General features: G+C 41.5%; 1 protein-coding gene across 4 annotated transcripts in view; it reads right to left on the bottom strand.

Moving 5' to 3' along the window:
• The window catches only part of ARFGEF3 (ARFGEF family member 3), a 183,119-nt gene that overhangs the window by 21,266 nt on the left and 140,286 nt on the right, over positions 1–21,567 (bottom strand). For all 4 annotated transcript variants that reach the window (XM_088840780.1, XM_088840781.1, XM_055433723.2 and 1 more), the window contains 6 exons: positions 20,588–20,767; positions 16,188–16,332; positions 14,507–14,629; positions 8,620–8,723; positions 4,948–5,092; positions 2,075–2,203 (listed from right to left, as the gene is read on the bottom strand). In XM_088840780.1, the coding sequence (XP_088696906.1) occupies positions 2,075–2,203; positions 4,948–5,092; positions 8,620–8,723; positions 14,507–14,629; positions 16,188–16,332; positions 20,588–20,767 (826 nt within the window). The remainder of the gene's footprint in view (positions 1–2,074; positions 2,204–4,947; positions 5,093–8,619; positions 8,724–14,506; positions 14,630–16,187; positions 16,333–20,587; positions 20,768–21,567) is intronic.

Genomic DNA, 21,567 nt, shown 5'->3' with positions numbered 1-21,567 from the left:
TTTCTTCACAGTCCAACTCTCACATCCATACATGACCACGGGAAAAACCATAGCCTTGACTAGATGGACCTTGGTTGGCAAAGTAATGTCTCTGCTTTTTAATATACTCTCAAGGTTGGTCATAACTTTCCTTCCAAGGAGTAAGCGTCTTTTAATTTCATGGCTGCAGTCAGCATCCGCAGTGATTTTGGAGCCCCAAAAAATAAAGTCTGACACTGTTTCCACTGTTTTTCCATCTACTTCCCATGAAGTGATGGGACCAGATGCCATGATCTTTGAAAAGCTCCTCTTATTACTATGGAATTAAACTAGTGATTTCATTTGTGGTTCTAATTCTATTAGTGAAAACTAAAATTTCTATGAAAGATTTCTAAAATCATATGATTATCTCAATAGATGCAGAGAAAGCCTTCGACAAAATTCAACATCCATTTCTGATAAAAACCCTCCAGAAAGTGGGAATAGAAGGGACATACCTCAACATAATAAAAGCTATATATGACAAACCCACAGCAAACATTATCCTCAATGGTGAAAAACTGAAAGCATTTCCCCTAAAGTCAGGAACAAGACAAGGGTGCCCACTCTCCCCACTACTATTCAACATAGTTCTGGAAGTTTTGGCCACAGCAATCAGAGCAGAAAAAGACATAAAAGGGATACAAATTGGAAAAGAAGAAGTAAAACTTTCACTGTTCGCTGATGACATGATCCTCTACACAGAAAACCCTAGAGACTCTACCAGAAAACTACTAGAGGTAATCAATGATTATAGTAACGTTGCAGGATATAAAATCAACACACAGAAATCCCTTGCATTCCTATACACTAATAATGAGAAAATAGAAAGAGAAATTAAGGAAACTATTCCATTCACTGTTGCAACGAAAAGAATTAAATACTTAGGAATATATCTACCTAAGGAAACAAAAGACTTGTACGTAGAAAACTATAAAACACTACTGAAAATAATCAAAGAGGACACTAATAGATGGAGAAATATACCATGTTCATGGATTGGAAGAATAAATATTGTAAAAATGAGTATACTACCCAAAGTAATTGATACATTCAATGCAATCCCTATCAAGCTACCAACGATACTTTTCACAGAACTAGAACAAATAATCTCACAATTTGTATGGAAATACAAAAAACCTCGAATAGCCAAAGCAATCTTGAGGAAGAAAAATGGGAACTGGGGGAATTAACCTGCCGGACTTCAGGCTCTACTACAAAGCCACAGTCATCAAGACAGTATGGTACTGGCATAAAGACAGAAATATAGATCAATGGAACAAAATAGAAAGCCCAGAGATAAATCCACGCACCTATGGACACCTTATCTTTGACAAAGGAGGCAAGAATATAAAATGGAGAAAAGACAGTCTCTTTAACAAGTGGTGCTGGGAAAACTGGTCAGCCACTTGTAAAAGAATGAAACTAGAACACTTCCTAACACCATACACCAAGATTTCTTTGAAATTGGGAAAATTTGGCTAATTCAATGTGTATGCTAGCCCTAACTAACTCATTACAAGAAATAAATTCCTAAGGGTCACTTTTCCCCTGTACTATCAGGGTAATCACTAGATGTCTTTCCCTAAATCTAATCATCAATTCCCCTTATACAATTAAGATATTGCTATCTTTATGTTATATATACATTTGAATGGCTGGTTCACATCAGTGGTAGATCTGGTGAGCCTTACTGATGCCCTGGGGCTAAGAGCATGTGTGACCCAGCCCAAGAGGAAGGCTGGAACCATGGAACCGAGAAAGCCAGCTGGCTCAAGGGGACACTGATACCAGAGCTTTGGCCTGAATATTGTGGGGTTCAACACATTCAACTAACTGGCCACCACCCATTATTTATAAAAGACCTGGTGGGAAACCCATAAACAGTACGAGGACATGTCTTAAAAGTCACTGAGTCGCAGCCATTAAAAATATATGTATTGAGCATCTGCTATGCTCTCTAGTGTTACAGCAGTGAAATAGACACAGAAATACCTTCCTGGAAAGAGCTATATGTATAAAAATACCCTGAAAAGACAGACACAGAAATACTTACCAGGTGTTTTGGTAACATCTCTCAACAGCTCAAAGAGCAAATCCAAAGTGGGGGGTTGGTGCTGACGTGGACAGTTGGACACAGCTGCTGTGAGCTGCTCCAAGAGGATGATCCAGACTTCTATCAGACCTGGGAGCCAAAAGCAGACCGCTGTGAAATTCAGTTGAGCAATACATAATCATCACAAAATTACAGTGAACAATATATGTAAAAGGCTTCTGTAAACTGCCAAGCTTTAGGGATGTAAGCCGTCACCTTGTAAGGCAGCCTTCAGTGCCTAGAAATATGGACAAATTGATTTCCTATTCTGACACAGTCAAAGGAAAAGAAATACTGTTCACATTTCTTCCTTATTCTCCTTCAGGAAGAAGGTGATGTGGTATGTAAATTCTACTAAATAAAATAATTATATTTGTTGGGAGCTGATGTTACAAGTGATGCATCCTTTTAGTTCCATCACCTTAATCCTTTAAAAATTTATTATAGATATATGTATAAACAAAAAGTTGCCATTTTATTATGTACAATTCAGTGGTATTATTGCAACCATCATTAATTTCCAAAACTTTTCATTACTTCAGTAACTGGTAACAATAACTCTGCATTTTCCCCTTCACGCCAGCCCCTGGTAACCTGTCTGGCTTATTTTACTTAGGATAATGTATTCAAGGTACACCCACTTGCAGCATGCATTATAATCTCATTACTTTTTAATGGATGAATTGTATTCCATTGTATGTACACACCACATTTTGTTTGTCGAGGTACAAAAATATCTAGAGCAGAATATACAAAACAGCTCATTCTAGATTTTGTTTTAATACTTCTAATTGTTCAGCAAAACTATGAGAAGATGCAGTTTTTAAATATTCCCACTAAAAAAAACTACTTCCCTAATTTTGAATATCCCTGTTAATAGGAGGCAAAACCGAAGTCATGGACAATAAGTATAAAAACACTAGGTGATAAATTCTCATGAACCTCAAAATATAAGCGGGGTGGACAAACTAATTAATAGGATATGCATAGGACAGAAAAACATGTTAAACATCACTATGAGGGGTGCAACCAATAAAATCCAAGAGGAAAACTCTGCAGGACAAAAACCTCACTCCTCCAACAAATAAACTTGAAGAAGAAGATCTATAGATTGACAAGGATTTAAGAGATGGAGCAGACAAGCATGTATTGTAGAGCTCACATGAATTATGAAAATTAACTGATATATTTAAGAAAACTGGCAAATTGGTTGGGTGATGGGTATATGAAGGTTCCTTATACCATCCTGTCTAGTTTTATATGTGTTTGAAATTTCCATTGGAAAATGGAAAAGCAGTTATATGCCTTCAGAAACAAGAGGAATACTATCTAAACATATCAATGATAAGGAGTAATTTTTAACACCAACTTAAAGTTTTTAGTATTTTCTCTGATATGTTACATATATAACTTTAAAGTCGTTAATGAATTTATATTGTTGGAAACCTTAAATTGGTGCTTGGCTGAACTTGATCTATTTCTAGGGTGGCCTAGAATAAAAAAAGATTAGCAATTTGCAAAAATGGGAAGGGAATGCTCACTGTTACTTGTACAAATGGTTTACAACTGTTTTAAAGACTGTATTATAGACAAGCAACATAAGCTTTTAATTTTCTGGGTTAGAGGTTTAAGATGCTAAGTAAAAATTCTTACCTAATCATTTCAGTGAAACCTCTATCAGGCAACACCTAGCCACTTTCCAACACCTACTTGTTCTCTATATTAGATATTTATTCCTTCCTATAATTTTCCTAACAACTAGTGAAATTGTAAGGTTTCACTGTTAATGCTCCCTATGCAAAACTGGAAAATTTCTAGACATCCCCATAAATGAATTTGTATCTAAAAAATAAAACAGAAGAATTAAACACAAAAAGTAAATTAAAAAATCTTTCCCCAAAAGTCCTTTTACAAGGGTTTGAAACACCTATGCCCAGATATTAGATCCCTAGAAGGATATCATTTCCATTTTTAGGTCTAGAAACAGGACAGAGTAATCTGGATTAGAAGACAGTAAAAGTGAACGAGTGAACCAATCTGAAAATTATCCAGTTACTAGTTTGAACTGGAATTCACAGGAAATTACATAGCAACTAATTTGAAACATTCTTTAAACTTATTCTTTTAATGAGTCTTAAGCTTCACCCAGTCACAAACTGACTCTCTCTTCTGTAATGACTTAATTTCCCCAGTCTCTAACCAAATAGTCCTATAGGAAGTAATTATATAATGACTGTGTTTCCTAGAAGGTATTAAAGACAATTTCCAGGCATTTTAAGTACCAATGCACCAAATACAACCATAACCCAATTTGCTAAATTCAAGAGAATTTGGAGTTAGAAACTTTATTTAGTGGAATCTGCAAATCTACACTGGTTTTAGATGGAGGTATCCATCTAAAAGGCGGGGGCTTCTGTGATAGCTCAGACTTAAAGACTCTGCCTGCAATGCAGGAGACCTGGGTCCGATCCCTAGCTCAGGAAGATCCCCTGGAGAAGGGAATGACATCCCCCTGCAGTATTCTTTCCTGGAGAATCCCATGGACAGAGGAGCCTGGTGGGCTACAGTCCATGGGATCACAAAGAGTCAGACATGACTGAGCAATTAACACAAACACATACCCATCTAAAAAGGATGGGTTTGGAGACCTTGATTGTAAAATGTTTTTGAAGAGTCCATGGAAACTTTAGGTAGGCTTGTTTTGTTAGAATTATAAATAATAACAATGTAAGTGGATGGTCATTTATGATCTATGAGCTACTGAATTCTTGACTTCAGCTTTTGGGAATACAAACTTAGCAAAGAACCCAGTTTAGCTCAGTCAATTAACTTACCAGTGTCATCATCAAAGTCAGACAAGACTGATTCAATTCCATCCTCACTGCTCGCTGACTGCTCCTGAAGTCTTCGGGGCAAGCTAGCAAGTCGCCCACTAAGGAATATTGGCTTCAAGGGCATTTTGTAGATTTTGGCCAACAACTAAATAAAAAAAAATACCAAACTGCAATTATATACTGGAAAAAGCTGCACTCTATTAAACCACAACAAAACTATACACAGGTAAGAAAAGGTGGAGAGAAAACCAGAAAAGCTCCCAGTCCAGGAAAGTTTTAAACTTGGTTGTGATTTGAGAGTATAAGGCAGCTCACAAGAGGCATTAATCCTGTGAAGCAGATAAAAAAGAGTCAATGGTAACAAAAAGCTAGAAGAGGATTACGTGGATACCTTTTCAGTATCTCAATGGCATAGGAGTTTTATAGACTCCTATAAAGCAAAATGGCTGTCTGAGGAGGCCTTACAAATAGCTGTGAAAAGAAGAGAAGCAAAAAGCAAAGGAGAAAAGGAAAGATACAAGCATCCGAATGCACAGTTCCAAAGAATAGCAAGGAGAGATAAGAAAGCCTTCTTCAGTGATCAATGCAAAGAAACAGAGGAAAACAACAAAGAATAGGAAAAACAAGAGATCTCTTCAAGAAAATTAGAGATACCAAGGAAGAGGTGTCAAGAATACACAGAAGAACCGTACAAAAAAGATCTTCACGACCAAGATAATCACGATAACGTGATCACTTACTTAGACCTAGACATCTTGGAATGTGAAGTTAAGTAGGCCTTAGAAAGCATCACTACGAACAAAGCTAGTGGAGGTGATGGAATTCCAGTTGAGCTATTTCAAATCCTGTGAAAGTGCTGCACTCAATATGCCAGCAAATTTGGAAAACTCAGCAGTGGCCACAGGACTGGAAAAGGTCAGTCTTCATCCAATCCCAAAGAAAGGCAATGCCAAAGAATGCTCAAACTACTGCATAATTGCACTCATCCCCCATGCTAGTAAAGTCATGCTCAAAATTCTCCAAGCCAGGCTTCAGCAATATGTGAACCGTGAACTTCCAGATGTTCAAGCAGGTTTTAGAAAAGGTAGAGGCACCAGAGATCAAATTGCCAATATCCGCTGGATCATGGAGAAAGCAAGAGAGTTCCAGAAAAACATCGATTTCTGCTTCATTGACTATGCCAAAGCCTTTGACTGTGTGGATCACAATAAACTGTGGAAAATTCTTCAAGAGATGGGAATACCAGACCACCTGACCTGCCCCTTGAGAAACCTGTATGCAGGTCAGGAAGCAACAGTTAGAACTGGACATGGAACAACAGACTGGTTCCAAATAGGAAAAGGAGTACATCAAGGTTGTATATTGTCACCCTGCTTATTTAACTTGTATGCAGAGTACATTATGAGGAATGCTAGGCTGGAAGAAGCACAAGCTGGAATCAAGATTGCTGGGAGAAATATCAATAACCTCAGATATGCAGATGACACCACCCTTATGTCAAAAAGTGAAGAGGAACTCAAAAGCCTCTTGATGAAAGTGAAAGAGGAGAGTGAAAAGGTTGGCTTGAAGCTCAACATTCAGAAAACAAAGATCATGGCATCTGGTCCCATCACTTCATGGGAAATAGACGGGGAAACAGTGGAAACAGTGTCAGACTTTATTTTTTGGGGCTCCAAAATCACTGTGGATGCTGATTGCAGCCATGAAATTAAAAGACGCTTACTCCTTGGAAGGAAAGTTATGACCAACCTAGATAGCATATTAAAATGCAGAGACATTACTTTGTCAACAAAGGTCCATCTAGTCAAGGCTATGGTTTTTCCAGTGGTCATGTACGGATGTGAGAGTTGGACTGTGAAGAAAGCTGATCGCCGAAGAATTGATGTTTTTGAACTGTGGTGCTAGAGAAGACTCTTGAGAGTCCCTTGGACTGCAAGGAGATCCAACCAGTCCATTCTAAAGGAGATCAATCCTGGGTGTTCATTGGAAGGACTGATGCTAAAGCTGAAACTCCAATACTTTGGCCACCTCATGCGACGAGTTGACTCACTGGAAAATACTCTGATGCTGGGAGGGATTGGGGGCAGGAGGAGAAGGGGACGAAAGAGAATGAGATGGCTGGATGGTATCACTGACTCGATGGACATGAGTTTTAGTGAACTCCGGGAGTTGGTAATGGACAGGGGGGCCTGGCGTGCTGTGATTCATGGGATTGCAAAGAGTCGGACACGACTGAGTGACTGAACTAACTAACGAACTATAAACCTATGAAGGGAACCATGAAACATGTTAAGAATTTTTGCCTGTGGGTGAGTTGTTCTATGGGGAGCACTGAGAAGAGAGTCTGTAGACAAATAAGCTACCAGACTCCTATTTCCCTTCCCCCAACTCAACATCAAGGAAATATGGGGCACTGAGGATGGAGGAATCTGAGGGGAGGGTGGGCAAGATGAAGGCATGAGAAGCAGAGCTAATGGCCGCCCTGGGCTCTCATTCCTGTCACTGCTATCATCCTGACTCCCTGGCTGTCACTGGGACAAACTCACAAGAAACTCTGTACTTTACAAATTAGAATTGTGCCTGTACTATTTTAGAAATTAGGGAAACAGCTGTGAGCGAGACAGACAGAAATCTAGCCGTGTGTGTCTTACAGACATACTCCTTTCACAAATAATAATATTTCTGACAGAAAGGTTATAGGAAAAATTAGACAGGGGGCTCCTAGAAAGGGTGACCAGATGGGTGGGGGATGTAGGCAGAAAGTAGGTAGATACTTAAGCCCTGGTCTCTCTGAGGAGGTGATGTCTCAGATGAGATTGGGCGATAAGGAGCGTCGTCCACACAGAGATCCAAGGAGAGAAAACTCCAGGCAGAGGGAACAGCAATGGCCCCGAACACGAACAAGTCAGGAATGTCTGAGGGTGAGAAAGGGCGCGTGGCTGAGCACAGTGAGAGAGAAGGAAGCAGCTGAGGGGGTAGGGGAGCGAGGTCAGGTCACATGGGCCTTATGGAAGCATGTGGAGGAGGAAGTCAGGGTGGTGCATCCTTTCTAAAGCACTTGGGCTTAATGCTGTCAACCCCGTCGCCAAGGGAGGGGTTACAGACAGACAAGAGGAGGCCAGGGACACACCTGAGAAGAGAAGAGAAGAGCCATGGTGAAAGCGTGTCACCGAAGCCTTGAGGAGGAAGGGCTTCAGGGGAGGAGCATCAGACTGTTCCACTGGCACGTGACACAGATAAGAACTGGACTCGGCACAAGGAAGGTCACTGTTCACATTGTAGAGTGATGTTTCCCTGGGTTTCTTTACTAGATCCTGACTGCACACCACCCTCTTTATGTCTGTCTTCACTGTGTGCAGCGTACTGTCCAGGTTTCGGTCTCATCAGGGAGATTTCTCATGACCTCTTAGCCTGACATAGAGAGATGATGGTAGTTCTTTCATAAGGTATAAATGAGAAGTTTCAGAGATCTCAAAACCCAGTTGCGTGTTCTAGTATATTCTCATGACTTTCTTTCTCTCCCTTGTAGAAGGGGTGGGGACCAAAATTTATACTCCAAATCTAAGCCCCACTCTCCTCAGAGACAGCAGAAAGAATTGCTCCTGGGCTTCACAAAGACACCTGTGCACATTTCGTGAGCATCTTCAGAGGCAGGTTTGGGGGTCTGGATACCTGAGAACAGCGCCGGAGGTAGTCCAGGGCGGGGAGGCACAGGTCTGGGGCTGCGGCTCCGGGTCCTGGGACACAGTCTCCAATCTCCTTACAGTCCACCTCTCCTGGGAGCAGCAGGGTGAGACAGAAACAAATATTGTTCATCCCCTTCTAACGGAAGACTTACTTAGTCACACAGCATTCATTCACCAAATGCCTACTAAAACAAAAGAAAAAGCACTCTACATTGCACAACCCTGAGAAAGCCCTTTCAGTCACATTTTCCCCACAGGTTACATGTTAAACACGGTTGGGGGTCATATAGTACACATCATACCTTGTTGAAATTATTCACTTCTGTAATTCCTCTTTTCATTAGTCAGTTCAGTTCAGTCACTCAGTTGTGTCTGACTCTGAGACCCCATGGACTACAGCACCCCAGGCCTCCCTGTCCATCACCAACTCCCAGAGTTTATTCAGACTCATGTCCATTGAGTCGGTGATGCCATCCAGCCATCTCATCCTCTGATACCCATTCTCCTCCCGCCTTCCATCGTTCCCAGCATCAGGGTCTTTTCAAATATCCTGCCACAGTACTTTCAGAGGCTGGAGGGTGTGTGTTTTGCACCTGGGCACACTGTAACTGTAATTCACTTTCCTGGGCCTGCTGCTGATGCTCTGACTTGTGAAGCTTTTATGATAGAGGATGATCTTGGAGACCAGCCATGTGCTGGGCTGGAACGAAGCACTACGCCCCTCTCTGTTTAGAGAAGGACCTCGTTTGTTGCCAGTGCTCAGCACTAAACAGTGATCATAAATGAAGATTCTGGGAGGATTCGAAACATCTGCAGTTTGGGTGTGGTGACTACATAATTGAACTGAAATGATCTATTTTTTGTGTATATATCTAGAAATGTAACAGATCTGTAGAGGACATCTAGATAGTCTATAGGTAAATAAGTAATTCAGAATTACCAATTTTCTTCTTGCATGATGAATCTATTCTTATACTTTTTAATAAAATCACTCCATAGTACCATAACTATTTCTAATTGTCTACAATGGTAGTAACTAGCAGCCTCCCTTCAGGAAAACAGACATAATTACTAGGCATTTGCTGAAGTTTAAAAGATAAAGAGGCATGTTTCTCAAAAAAGAAGGGAAAACCACTTCTTATGTTTTAGATCAGGAATTGGCAAACTTCTTTTACATATAAATATTTTAGGCTTTGCAGATCACACCGTCTTTGTTGCAACTTCTCAACTCTGTCACTGTAGCACAAAACAGCCATAGACAAATGATCCTGGCTGTATTTCAATAAAACTTTATTTGTAAAAACTCTGAGTGGATGGGATTGGCCCGTGGGCCATAGCTTGCCAACTCCTAGTTAGATTAACATACCTTACAGTATAAAAACACAGAGTAGTTCAAATTCATGTTGAAATAACCAAGTGGGAATTAAAAATAAATTCATTTCTTGACATGTACACACTGCTACCCTTAAAATAGATAACCAACAAGGACCTACTGTATTGCATCTGGAACTCTGTTCAATGTTATGTGGCAGCCTGGATGGGAGGGGAGTTTGGGGGAGAATGGATACATGTATGTATATGGCTGAGACCCTTTGCTGTTCACCTGAAACTATCAGAACATTGTTTATTAATTGGCTATTCCCCAATACGGGGTTCCCAAGTGCCTCAGTGGGTAAAGAATCTGCCTGCAGTGCAGCAGACGTGGGCTCGATCCCAGGGTCAGGAAGATCCCCTGGAAGAGGGCATGGCAACCTGCTCCAGTATTCTTGCCTGGAGAATCCCAAGGATAGAGTTGGACATGACTGAAGCGACTGAGCATGCATACCCCAATGTAAAATAAAAAGTAACCACCCCCCCAAAAAACCCAAACAAATAAATCCATTTCCCGTCTTGTTAACCACAGCGAATGGTCCAAAGTTTTTTTATCCAGGCTTCTGTGTTACATATCAAAGTCTGTGCTCCCTGGAGATGGGCAGGACACGGCCAGCATGGCTATATTGGGGCCTCAGAAGGCTGAATGGCATCATCAACTCAATGGATATGAATTTGAGGAGATGGTGAATGACAGGGAAGCCTGGAGTGCTGCATTCCATGGGGTCGCGAAGAGTCGGACACAACTGAGTGACTGAACAACAGATGTCCCACTGACCCTAAGCCACACACAAATAACTCTGCCTCATAATTCACAGAAAAATTAGAACCTTTTGGTCTGAAATATCCTCAGCTGCACACTGACAATTCTGCAGCTCTATTTCAGACCCCAACCCCCTCCTCAAGATAAGATCTCAAAATTCTGACATCTCTACTTGAATATTTCATAGAAACTTAACGTGTACAAATGTCCAAAGACAGTATTCATGACTTTTCCCTCTCCTCCACTCCTTTTGGATATACTGATTCTGAGTAACATCAGTTCTGAAGAGAATTTGAGGAGGGGGAGTCAGCCTCAGTTCCTCCTCTTTTTGGGCCCCACATCATAGCAGTCCAAGCCCGATTGATCCCACCGCTACAATGTCCTGAATCCCATGCACACTGCTCACTCCCAAACTACTGCACACTGGTCTCTGCCTGCAGCCTTTTATCCTCGCCCACAGGAACACGTGCCCGCCAGAGTTTAGTTTCGAAAACTTCTCTGCACATTCTCAGTCCCCTGATGTGGCATGCAGGGCCCATTCCAACTCATTATCCAGGATCCTTCCTCTGTGGGTACCTACAAGGTACCCAACTTTTAGAAAAGTAAACCTACAGTTAACTCCACCAAGTTCAAAGGTCACTTCTCCTGTGAAGCCTGCACGGGGTCTGCTACCCAGCACCCTGTCTCAGCAGCTTGCTTATCTCAACTTAAATGACTTTTTTTTTTTTCTAACTAGCATCTATGAAAGTATTCTTACTACTGAACTGTGATTATTGATTTATGTGTCTGTTTCCCAGAAGAGGCAGCAAACCTCTCACAGGTAGGAAGCATGTTTTATTCACTGTGCCAATGTACCAGGCACTTGATTGTTCACTGAACAACAGAATACCAATAATCTGTTTTGTAGTGTTGCATGCATGCGTGTGTTCGTGCACGTGTGTGCTCAATTGTGTCTGACTCTTTGCAACAGCGAGGGACTGCAGTCCTCCAGGCTCCTCTGTTCATGGGCTTTCCCAGGCAAGCATACTGAAGTGGGTTGCCATTTCCTCCTCCAGGGGATCTTTCTGACCCAGGGATGGAACCCACATCTCCTGCATTACTACTGATAATGATTCTTAGATGAAATGTAAGACTGTGGAACACTAGAAAATATTTTAGTCTCTGCCCCCAGTTCCTGGCACAGAGCTCCTAAAACCCTAACTTCCCAAATGATAAGGATACTAGGAGCATCTTTTGTTCTCATACTTGATCTTTGACTCCAGCTCCTGATGATGAACTCCCAAACCCCTTGGGATTTCCTGGGTGACAGGATTTTTGTTCTTGTGAGGCAAAGCTTGGTGAGCTCCTGGATGGTGGCTGGTTACCAGAAAGACCATGGGGCAAGAGAGGGGTTGGAAATTGAGTTAATGATTGATCATGCCCACATGATGATGCCTCCATAAAAAAATCCCCAAAGTATGGGGTTCAGAGAGCCTCTGCACTGGTCAACACATCTATATGCTGGGAGGAAGGTGTACCCCAACTCCATGGGGGCAGAAGCTCCTGAGCTTGGGACTCTTCCGGACCTCACCTTGTATTATCTCTTCACCTGACTGTTCATCTGTGTCATTTATCATATGCATTATTATATAATAAACTGGTGAATGTATTTTCCTCTCTTCTGTGAGCTGCTCTAACAAATCCTCAAATCCAACGGGTGGGGGAATCATGGGAACTACTGATTTGTAGCCAAGTTGGACAGAGTTGTGAGTAACTTGGGGATCCACTACTTGCAACTGTCATTTTAAATGGGGGGCAGTCACACAGGACTGAGCCCTTAACCTGTGCTAACTCTGGTTAGTGTCAGAATTGAATTGACCAGTAGGGCACCTGGCTGGTGTCACAGAGAACTGCTTGGTGTGGGAACAAACCCCAGGCACATCTGGTATCAGAACTCCAGTGAGGGAGATAGTACTTGACACAGTAAAGGAGAAGCATAGGAGGAAGTGTTTTCTAAATAAGCACTGAATTTTTTCACTATCTAATGCAGAGATTACCTCATGCTTCAAGGTATTCTTATGATTAAGATACTAAACTATTTGGTTTCTATTTAATGTAGGACAGAGTTTTAAAGGAGGATGCGATGGTTGGATGGCATTACCAATTCAACGGACATGAACTTGAGCAAACTCCAGGAGACGGTGAGAGACAGGGAGGGCTGGCGTGCTGCAGTCCACGGGGTTGCAAAGAGTTGGACATGACTGAGCAACTGAACAACAAAAAAAGAGTTTAAAAAGAGTAAAATCTTACTCTGTTCAAAGAAATCTTCCTCTGAAGCCCAACATATGTAGTGGATAAGTGAGGGGCGTTCATGTTGCCTCAGTTCAGCCCTCTACTTCCCCGAGTACAGAGAAAAACAGAATGTATATATAAGAACATAATGTAACAAGGATGGTCTACGGATCAGACCTGTGGCCTCCAGCCTCTTTCTTGAAACTTGCATTTTATTCCTGATCCAAAATAAGGGGAACATGGATGAAATCACCTCGCTTCTCCATGTCCTATTTTCTTTTGCAAAGAAATTGTCAGTTATTTTGCAAGAGTACAAAATAATTTTTTTGTTGCTGTTCAGTCACTAAGTCGTGTCCAACTCTTTGCAGCCCCATGGATGAAGCCCCAAGGCTTCCCTGTCCTTCACCATCTCCTGAGCTTGCTCAAACTCATGTCCATTGAATTGGTGATGCCATCCAATCATTCTCAGTCAGTTCTTTGCATCAGGAGGCCAAAGTACTGGAGCTTCAGCTTCAGCATTAGTCCTTCCAATGAATATTCAGGGTTGATATCCTTTATATTTTTATAAGGATTGACCTTATATTTTCTTTATTTAAAAGGTTCTCAAGGCTCCATATATAAGAGCTCTCCAGGGTGAAAGTCTCAAAACTTGAAGTTTCTTCTAAACTTTGCATTTAACTAACTGCCACTCCCTTTCACTTTCACCGCAGATAAAACTGAGCTATACCAACAGTAGGTCATGCTTTATCAGTTCAGTCACTCAGTGACCCCATGACTCTTTGCGACCCCATGGACTGCAGCAAGCCAGGCTTCCCTGTCCATCAGCAACTCCCGGAACTTGCTCGAACTCATGTCCATGGAGTCGGTGATGCCATCCAACCATCTCATCCTCTGTCATCCCCTTCTCCTCCTGCCTTCAATCTTTCCCAGCATTGGGGTCTTTTCCAATGAGCACTCTACTGTGTTAAAGTATTTCTAAATTAAGCCTAAAAATCAGGTAGGTATTTCCTGAAACACATGAAATCTCAAGGAAGGGTGATTCCAACACTTTCAAACTACATTTTGTAATCAATATAGTCTGGGGGAAGGCATCTTAACTTTTGCTTAAGAGCTGGGAACTCAAACTCTAATTAGGCTCTTTAATTATGTGACACTGAGGATAGCAGTTTCCTGCATAAAAGCAATTACTAAATATAATATTCAATGTTTTAAGATTCAAAAAGAAGTTGGAGTAAAATAATATATGAAGACACAGTTCATTATAAAATTATTCCATGAACACAGTGAAAAATATCAACCCTGGACAAAATCCAAGTTGTGTTTACAGTAAGCTGTGTGCTTTGTGTTCCTGAGCACACAACATAGCACCGTCTGCTTCTATCCCAGGATGCCTGCAGCCAACTCACACAGAGCCATATGGATAAGGGTCTCCAGCTGTCAGGAGGCAGGAAGAGGGGGCTCCACTTACCCAGTCCTTTGACAAACTTCATAAGGCACATGATGTAACTAGTGGCTGCATTAGCAAAGACCTGGATGTTGTCAGTATTGAGAAAAGCTTCAAATACATCAAACACTGGAGCCTGGCCTTTTCCTGAAGGAGGAAGGTAAAGAGTTTTAAGAAAGTTAGGTGTCTACCCTTCAGCATGCCCATACTCCCAGCACCTTCCAAAGAGCATTAAAATATATATATATCTATTGGAGCAAAGCCCAGGTCTTTGGACTGGATAACTGGCTTGGCTCCCGTGTTGTCCCTCTCAGCTTTGCCTGCAGGGGGAGCTGTGGACGGCTGTGAGGAGAGCTTAGTAGACAGACGAGGGCAAAGCTGGCTGAATGCAGGGCTGAGAAATGTGTAGGTCTACATAGGGCCATTAAACATGTGCTCCTTTGGCCTTCTCCTGCACACAATCATCATAGATATGGGAAGGTTTATATAACCCCTGGATGGCACATACTAACTTACTCATACCTGTGCTGAAAAGAGCTAATATAGAAGGCTCAAAGGCTGCTATCCTCAGAAAGGCCTGCCTCAAGGGTTGACCCTTGGCTGGTCTGGGAACCTGGCTCACCGAATAGTCCGTTAACTGGATGGGTTACTCTGCCTGGATGGTTGGCGCAAAGAACACAGTTTGATCTGAACACCCTTTTTTTTTTCCCCTCCAGGAAGTATGGGTTTGGAATGTGTTGGGCAGAGGGTACCTAAGTGACCAGCCCTTAGCTGGGTCTCTAATGGGCTTCCCTGGGTAGAAAGGCTCACACACTGCCCCTGGTCATATATATTGCTGCATTTTCTCCACTGGAGGTGAAGCGCTCTGTGGGCCCCTCAAGGGAGGGGGAGAGCTCAGGGAGGCATGTACACGGATTCTGTGTTTTCCCCTTAGGATCTGGCTCGTCCTTACCATGTCACTGTAATAAACCTTGGCCATGAGCCATGAATAAGTCTGAGCTATGTAATAAATCTTGGCATAACTACATGCTGAGTCCCATGAGTCCTGCTGGGTCTCTAAATGCAAGGTTAGTCTTGGAGGCCCCTGACCCAACACTCCTGGTCACCGGGCCTGCTGTATGGCTGCCCATCTATTTCCAGCCAGACCTCATCTCCCTAATTCGAATTCCCTGCTATTTGGATATTTTCTGCTTCTTCCTAGATAGTAGATAACATTTTTTCCTTTTGGTTTTATGAATGAACTCAACACAGATATGTGTAAGTGAAATGACCTAAGTCTCTCAGCCTTCTGTCTTCTCTGTCACTGAGAGCAGGGCCTGGGAACGCTCAAGGTTCTCGACCTGCTGGCAGAACCCAGAATCTGTGTTCCTGCTACACCATTTCCTGCTGATGAAACAGCGGAATGCCAGTCTTCCCTGTTCTCCAACTTCTTTTGATAGCATGAAGCTTGACATAAAAAGCTATTGCCCCATAGCCAAAATCAGCACTCCCATTCAACACAGAATCGGAAGCCCTAGCCGGAGCAATCAGGCAAGAGTAGAAATAGAATGCATCCAAATCGGAAAGTAACATGGCCTCTTTTTGATGATGATATGATCTTATATATACAAAGTCTAAGATTCCACCAGAAAACACAGAAGTACAGTCATTAGAATATAGAACTAATAAACAAGTTTCAGGATGCAAAATCAACACACAGCCTTACCCATGGAATAGTCGCCCACCAGGTACTCCTTCACCTCAGACTTGTTCCCGCTGTGCACTGTTTCCAGGGCACTGAACAAGGGCCTCCAGCCTGACTGGATTTGGGTGGAACACACTTCAACCAGCTCCCCGATGGACGTGACAACCTGCAGAGGCAAAGGGGGTGGCACTTAGTGCCTTTTCCTTCTAAGAAGCAGCTGAGTTCCTGGGAAGATGGTTGTGCTTCCCGGCTCCCTATTTCTGGGTTAATTTTAGTGCAAGAGAAAAATCAAAACCTAGACAAACTCACTCAAAAGTCTTCCAAATGAGCAACCACACTGCATTAATTTGCATTTTACTAAGTGTCTCTAAGCAACTTTTCACATGCTATTTGTAAATATTTTGCTGTTTTTGAAGTTAGGTTTTTGTCTTCTCATTACTGTCTTTTTATCACTGAGTTCTTCACTCATTCTAAATGTAAGCCCTTTCCAAGACACATGGTTTGCAAATTCTTTTTCACAGCTTTGGCTTGTCGTTTTATTTTTAAATGGTCTCTTTTTAAAAAAATCATTTATTTTTTGGCTGTGCTGGACTTTCTCTAGCTGTGGTGTGTGGGTTTCTCACTGCAGTGGCTCCTCTTTTTGCAGAACGTGGGCTTCAGGAGCGTGGCATGTGGGCTCAGTGGTTGTGGTTTTGGGGCTCTAGAGGACAGGCTCAATAGTTGCAGCATATGGGCCTAGCCGTTTCACGTAGCATGCGGGATCCTCCAGGGCCAGAGATAGAACCCATGTCCCCCAAATTGGCAGGCAGACTCCTTACCACTGAGCTACCAGGGAAGCCCCTAAATGATGTCTTTTGAAGAACAAAAGTTTTACATTTTGATGAAGTCCAAATCATCAATTTTTCTTTTTACAGATCCTGTCGGTGTCATTTCTAAGGAATCTCTGCCTAACCCAAAGTGGTCTCCTATGCTTTCTGTGGAAGCTTTTATAGGCTTTGCACTTATTTAAGCCTATGACCCATTTTGAGTTATTTTTTCTGTATGGCAAAAGAAAGGGTGTAAATTCATTTTTACTTCATATGTTCAAGCACCATTTGCTAAAGGAATATCCTGTCCTGCTATTGAATTGCAATGACATCTTTGTCAAAAATCTACCATAAATGTGAGAATTTATTTCTATACTTTCTATTCAGTTCCCCTGATCAATAAGTTTATCCTTACACCAATATTCCACGGTATAGATTCCTTAAGTTTTGAAATTGGGTAGTGTAAATTCTCCAAATTCACTGTTCTTTTTCAAATGTGTTTTCTCTATTCTAGATCCTTTGAACTTGCATATAAACTTGAGAATCATCTTCCCAATTTCTTCAAAAAAGTCTGCTGAGATTTTGATAGGAATTGTACTGAATCTGTGTATCAACTTGGGGAAATCTGCCATTTAAAAATATTGTCTTTCAATCCATGAATGTAGCATCTCTCATAATTTGTTTGAATATTCTTTTTTTTTCTCAGCAATATTTTGTAGCTTTCAGCATACAGGTATTTAACATCTTTTGCTAAATTCCTAAATATTTTGTTTTTGATGCTCTTGTCAAGGGAATTGTTCTCAATTTCAATTTTTGATAACTTACATCTTGGATATGGGAATGCAAGTGACTTTAATGTGTTGTTTTTATATCCAGTAACAAAGCTAAACTCACTATTAATTCTAGTAATTTAAAAAATAAATTCCTTAGGATTTTCTATATATAAGACCATGTTGTCTATGATGCTGGGAAGGATTGGGGGCGGGAGGAGAAGGGGACGATAGAGAATGAGATGGCTGGATGGCATCACCGACTAGATGGACATGAGTTTGAGTGAACTCCGGGAGTTGGTGACGGACAGAGAGGCCTGGCGTGCTGTGATTCATGGGGTCGCAAGGAGTCAGTCACAACTGAGGGACTAAACTGAACTGAACTGAAGACAATTTTGTTTTTCAAAAACTGGATGGCATTAATTTTTCGGTACAGTCAGTAAAATTTATAATGTTGAACAGAACTGGTAAAGGTGGAAATCTTTGCTTTGTTCCCAGTTATTGGGAAAAAGCATTCAGTCGACCATTGTGTGAAGTTTGATATTCGATTCTCAAATACTCTTTTCATCCAATTAGTGAACTCCTTTCTATTCCTCATTTCTTGAAAGTTTTTCATTTAAAATGAGTGATGGATTTTGTAAAATGCTTTCTCTGTGTCTATTAAGATGACCATTGGGTTTTAACCCTTTATTCTACTAAAAAGATACATGACTGATTTTTGAGCTGTTAAACCAATCCTGCACTGATTCTTTCTTCTATTTCATCTCAAATCTTGCTGGTAAGCCTATTTAGTGGATTTTTCACTTGTTGTCAACTCTAGAATTTGTATTCTTTCTGTTTCCATTTCTCCATGTAGATTATCTATTTTTCAGACATTGTCAGCTTTGAACATACTTATAGTAGCTGCTTCAAAGTCTCTGTCCCCTAATTCAACATCCCAAGCCACAGCCAAGACACAGTGAACAGAGCCCTCTTCCTATCACATGTGCTGAACTTCTTTGGCTAAATATTCTATAATTTCTACCATGAAGGTATCACTGGTAAGGGACACCACCTCTTCTAGATCCTGTGTCTGTTTGTCTTCCCGCCTCCAAATCAGAATTTTGGATCTAAATAATCCTGGTTTTAGCTTAATTCAACATCTGGTCTCACTCTAAGGCAGTTTCTATTGTCCGCCCTTCCCCCTGCACCCCCGAGTATACATCATTGTTTCTTATTTCTTTGAATATCTCATAATTTTGCTGAACACTGGTCATTTTAGATAATATAGCAATGCTGGACTCTGATTTATTATTGAGGGTTTTTTTTTTATACTCAATTTCTTGGACTTATACTGTAGACCCTATCTCTGCTCTTCCCGTGGTGTGAGGCACAAGCATCTCTACTAAATTTCTTTCATTTTTCAGCCTGACTTCCTAGTGCTGTCTTCATGTCTGCATAGGTTAGTCATAAGCTGCTGAAGTAGGCAGAGATTTTGCTCAAATACTTTGAGCCTTTAAGGAGACTGCCTTCTGCCAACCAGCTGGGGAGAATATTCAAAGTTCAGTCAGTTCATAACTCTCTCTGGTGTTTTGCTTTCTGATGGGATTTAGACAGTCTATCCTGCATATGTCCATATTTCAGTCAGCTAGAGATGCATAAGGAATTTACCTTGTCCTTCTCTGAAATCTCTGGTTTCCAGAATCTCATGTTACATTTGTTACTGGTTCACCATTGCAGCCTTAGGCCAGCAACACTGTAGTATTCTATTGATCATTTCCTACCAAATCTATATTTTCTAGTGGACAAGCCAGTAGTCTTCTTCAAACCAAGCCTGTCTGTTAAGCAGAAAGGCTGATTTTCCCAGTCAGCCTACAAATTACTACTGGTCAAATTACTATTCTTATCAATAGCTCGTAAGTGATGACTTCCACCCTCAGTAAGCAGGTCACAGGCTCCCACTGTCCTTAAACAAAGTTATGGCAAGAACTATTTTTCAGCATAAACGCTACTCAATTTGTCATCTGCCCGTGGTCAATTTCAAGAGCCCTGCAATGGATGCTTTTGACAATTTTTTCTTTTTGTAGACTAAATTTTTATGGAGAGAATTTGCTAACTTCTTTATGCCACTGCAGCCAAAATCTCTCCTGTTCTAAATGATTGTTTAGAATTTTAATAAACACAGTTATTTTAAAGTCAGTCTCTAACAACAACAATATCTGGATCCTGGGTGGGGAGCTGGGGAGGGTGTATGTGTCTATTTTTATTGTTTGCTTTTCTTTCTGTATTCATGACATGTTATTTCCTAATGAGTCAATTATTTTTGACCGAAGGCAGACATTTAGCTTTACCTGATGGTCAGTTTGCTCATGGCCAATCCAGTCTCAGAGCTCTGCTTCTCTGGCTTCCCACTGTTGCTTAGTTTTAGGCACCTTAGTATTCCTTGCTCTCTTGCCTGTGTGTCAGTGTATTTAAAATAAAAAGCTTAGCCCTTATTTAATACTTTTAGTAGATTCCAGAGACAGAGGATCTGTATTCTTAGATCATCATCATAAGAAAGATATGAAGTCTCTAGTTTCTTTACCATTTGTCTTTCCGTAGAGGGCAGGATGGTGGTTAAGAGCACAGTGTGGGTATGAGAGTCTAGTATAGCCAGGGTGCCTCGTTCAAATGCAAGCTCTGCCAATCACTAATCATATATCCTTAGCTAAACTGCTTAACCTCTTCTGGTCCCTGATTTCACATAGGCTGACAGTACTGGAAAGATTAAATCTGCAGCGCTCACACAACAGTCCTGCCAGTGCACTCAGGGAGGGCCAGCAGGCTAATGGCAAAGATGGCGGCGCTGCAACGGTGACACACCGACCTGGTCCTGGACGTCCTCGTCACACAACTCCAGCTGCATGATACGCTCGAACGGTCGGAAGAGAGCTTCGTTAAAGTGAAAATGAGGTGGCTCATTCCAATCCGTGAGAACCTCCGTCAGTATATCATGGATGAAGGAAACCGCCTTCTGAGACACGTGTCTTTCCTTATGGCAGGCAGCCTGCAAAATTCACGAGAGAGTCCGACACCCTCAGGACTTCAGGCAACTAAGAACCTGGTTCCTGAAGGTTTTCCTAACCCACCTTCCTGGAGGGAGGTGGAAGCAGCAACTCTGCTAAAGTAAAAGATTTCAAGGATAAGTATCAGTGAACAGCACACTAAACTGCATTTTAAATAATTTAACCAACTGATCAGATACATCTTCAGTTTCACTTTGAAGTTTCTAGAAAAATAAGATTTTCTAATAACCAGGCTTCCCTGGTGGCTCAGACCATAAAGAGTCTGCCTGCAATGCAGGAGACCGGGGTTCAATCCCTGGGAAGATCCCCTGGAGGAGAACACGGCAACCCACTCCAGTATTCTTGCCTGGAGAATCCCGTGGAGAGGGGAGTGTGGCAGGCTACAGTCCATAGGGTCGCAAAGAGTCAGGCGTGACTGAGCGACTAACACACACAGTACGATAATTTCTTCTTCTTTTTCCAAGTAATGTGACATTTTTTTGGGGTAGTATAGAACGCGCTGACTAAAAATGTTGGAACCTTGTCTGGAAACTGTCCATGGTATCCTTGCTAGCTGTGCTTCAAACACATGAAGATCAGATAAGTCATTTGTCCCTCGGGGATGTGGGGTGACTGCACCAATAATGAATTAATTGACTCACATCGTTGTATCTGTGTCCTTTAGTAGTCCTCTCCCACACTGACCCTGGGCTTGGATATGTGACTTGCTTTGTTTATATAATATTTGATATTATATAAAAGCAAGCATTATGTAAGTAGAGGACTGAATAAATAATTCTGA

Source organism: Moschus berezovskii, chromosome 10, assembly GCF_049115385.1.
Source record: "Moschus berezovskii isolate FMDL1 chromosome 10, NW_MosBer_1.0, whole genome shotgun sequence".
In the NCBI taxonomy this organism is placed as follows: Eukaryota; Metazoa; Chordata; class Mammalia; order Artiodactyla; family Moschidae; genus Moschus; species Moschus berezovskii.
The sequence above is the reverse complement of the archived record's forward strand: the minus strand, read 5'-3'. Positions and strand labels throughout refer to the sequence as shown.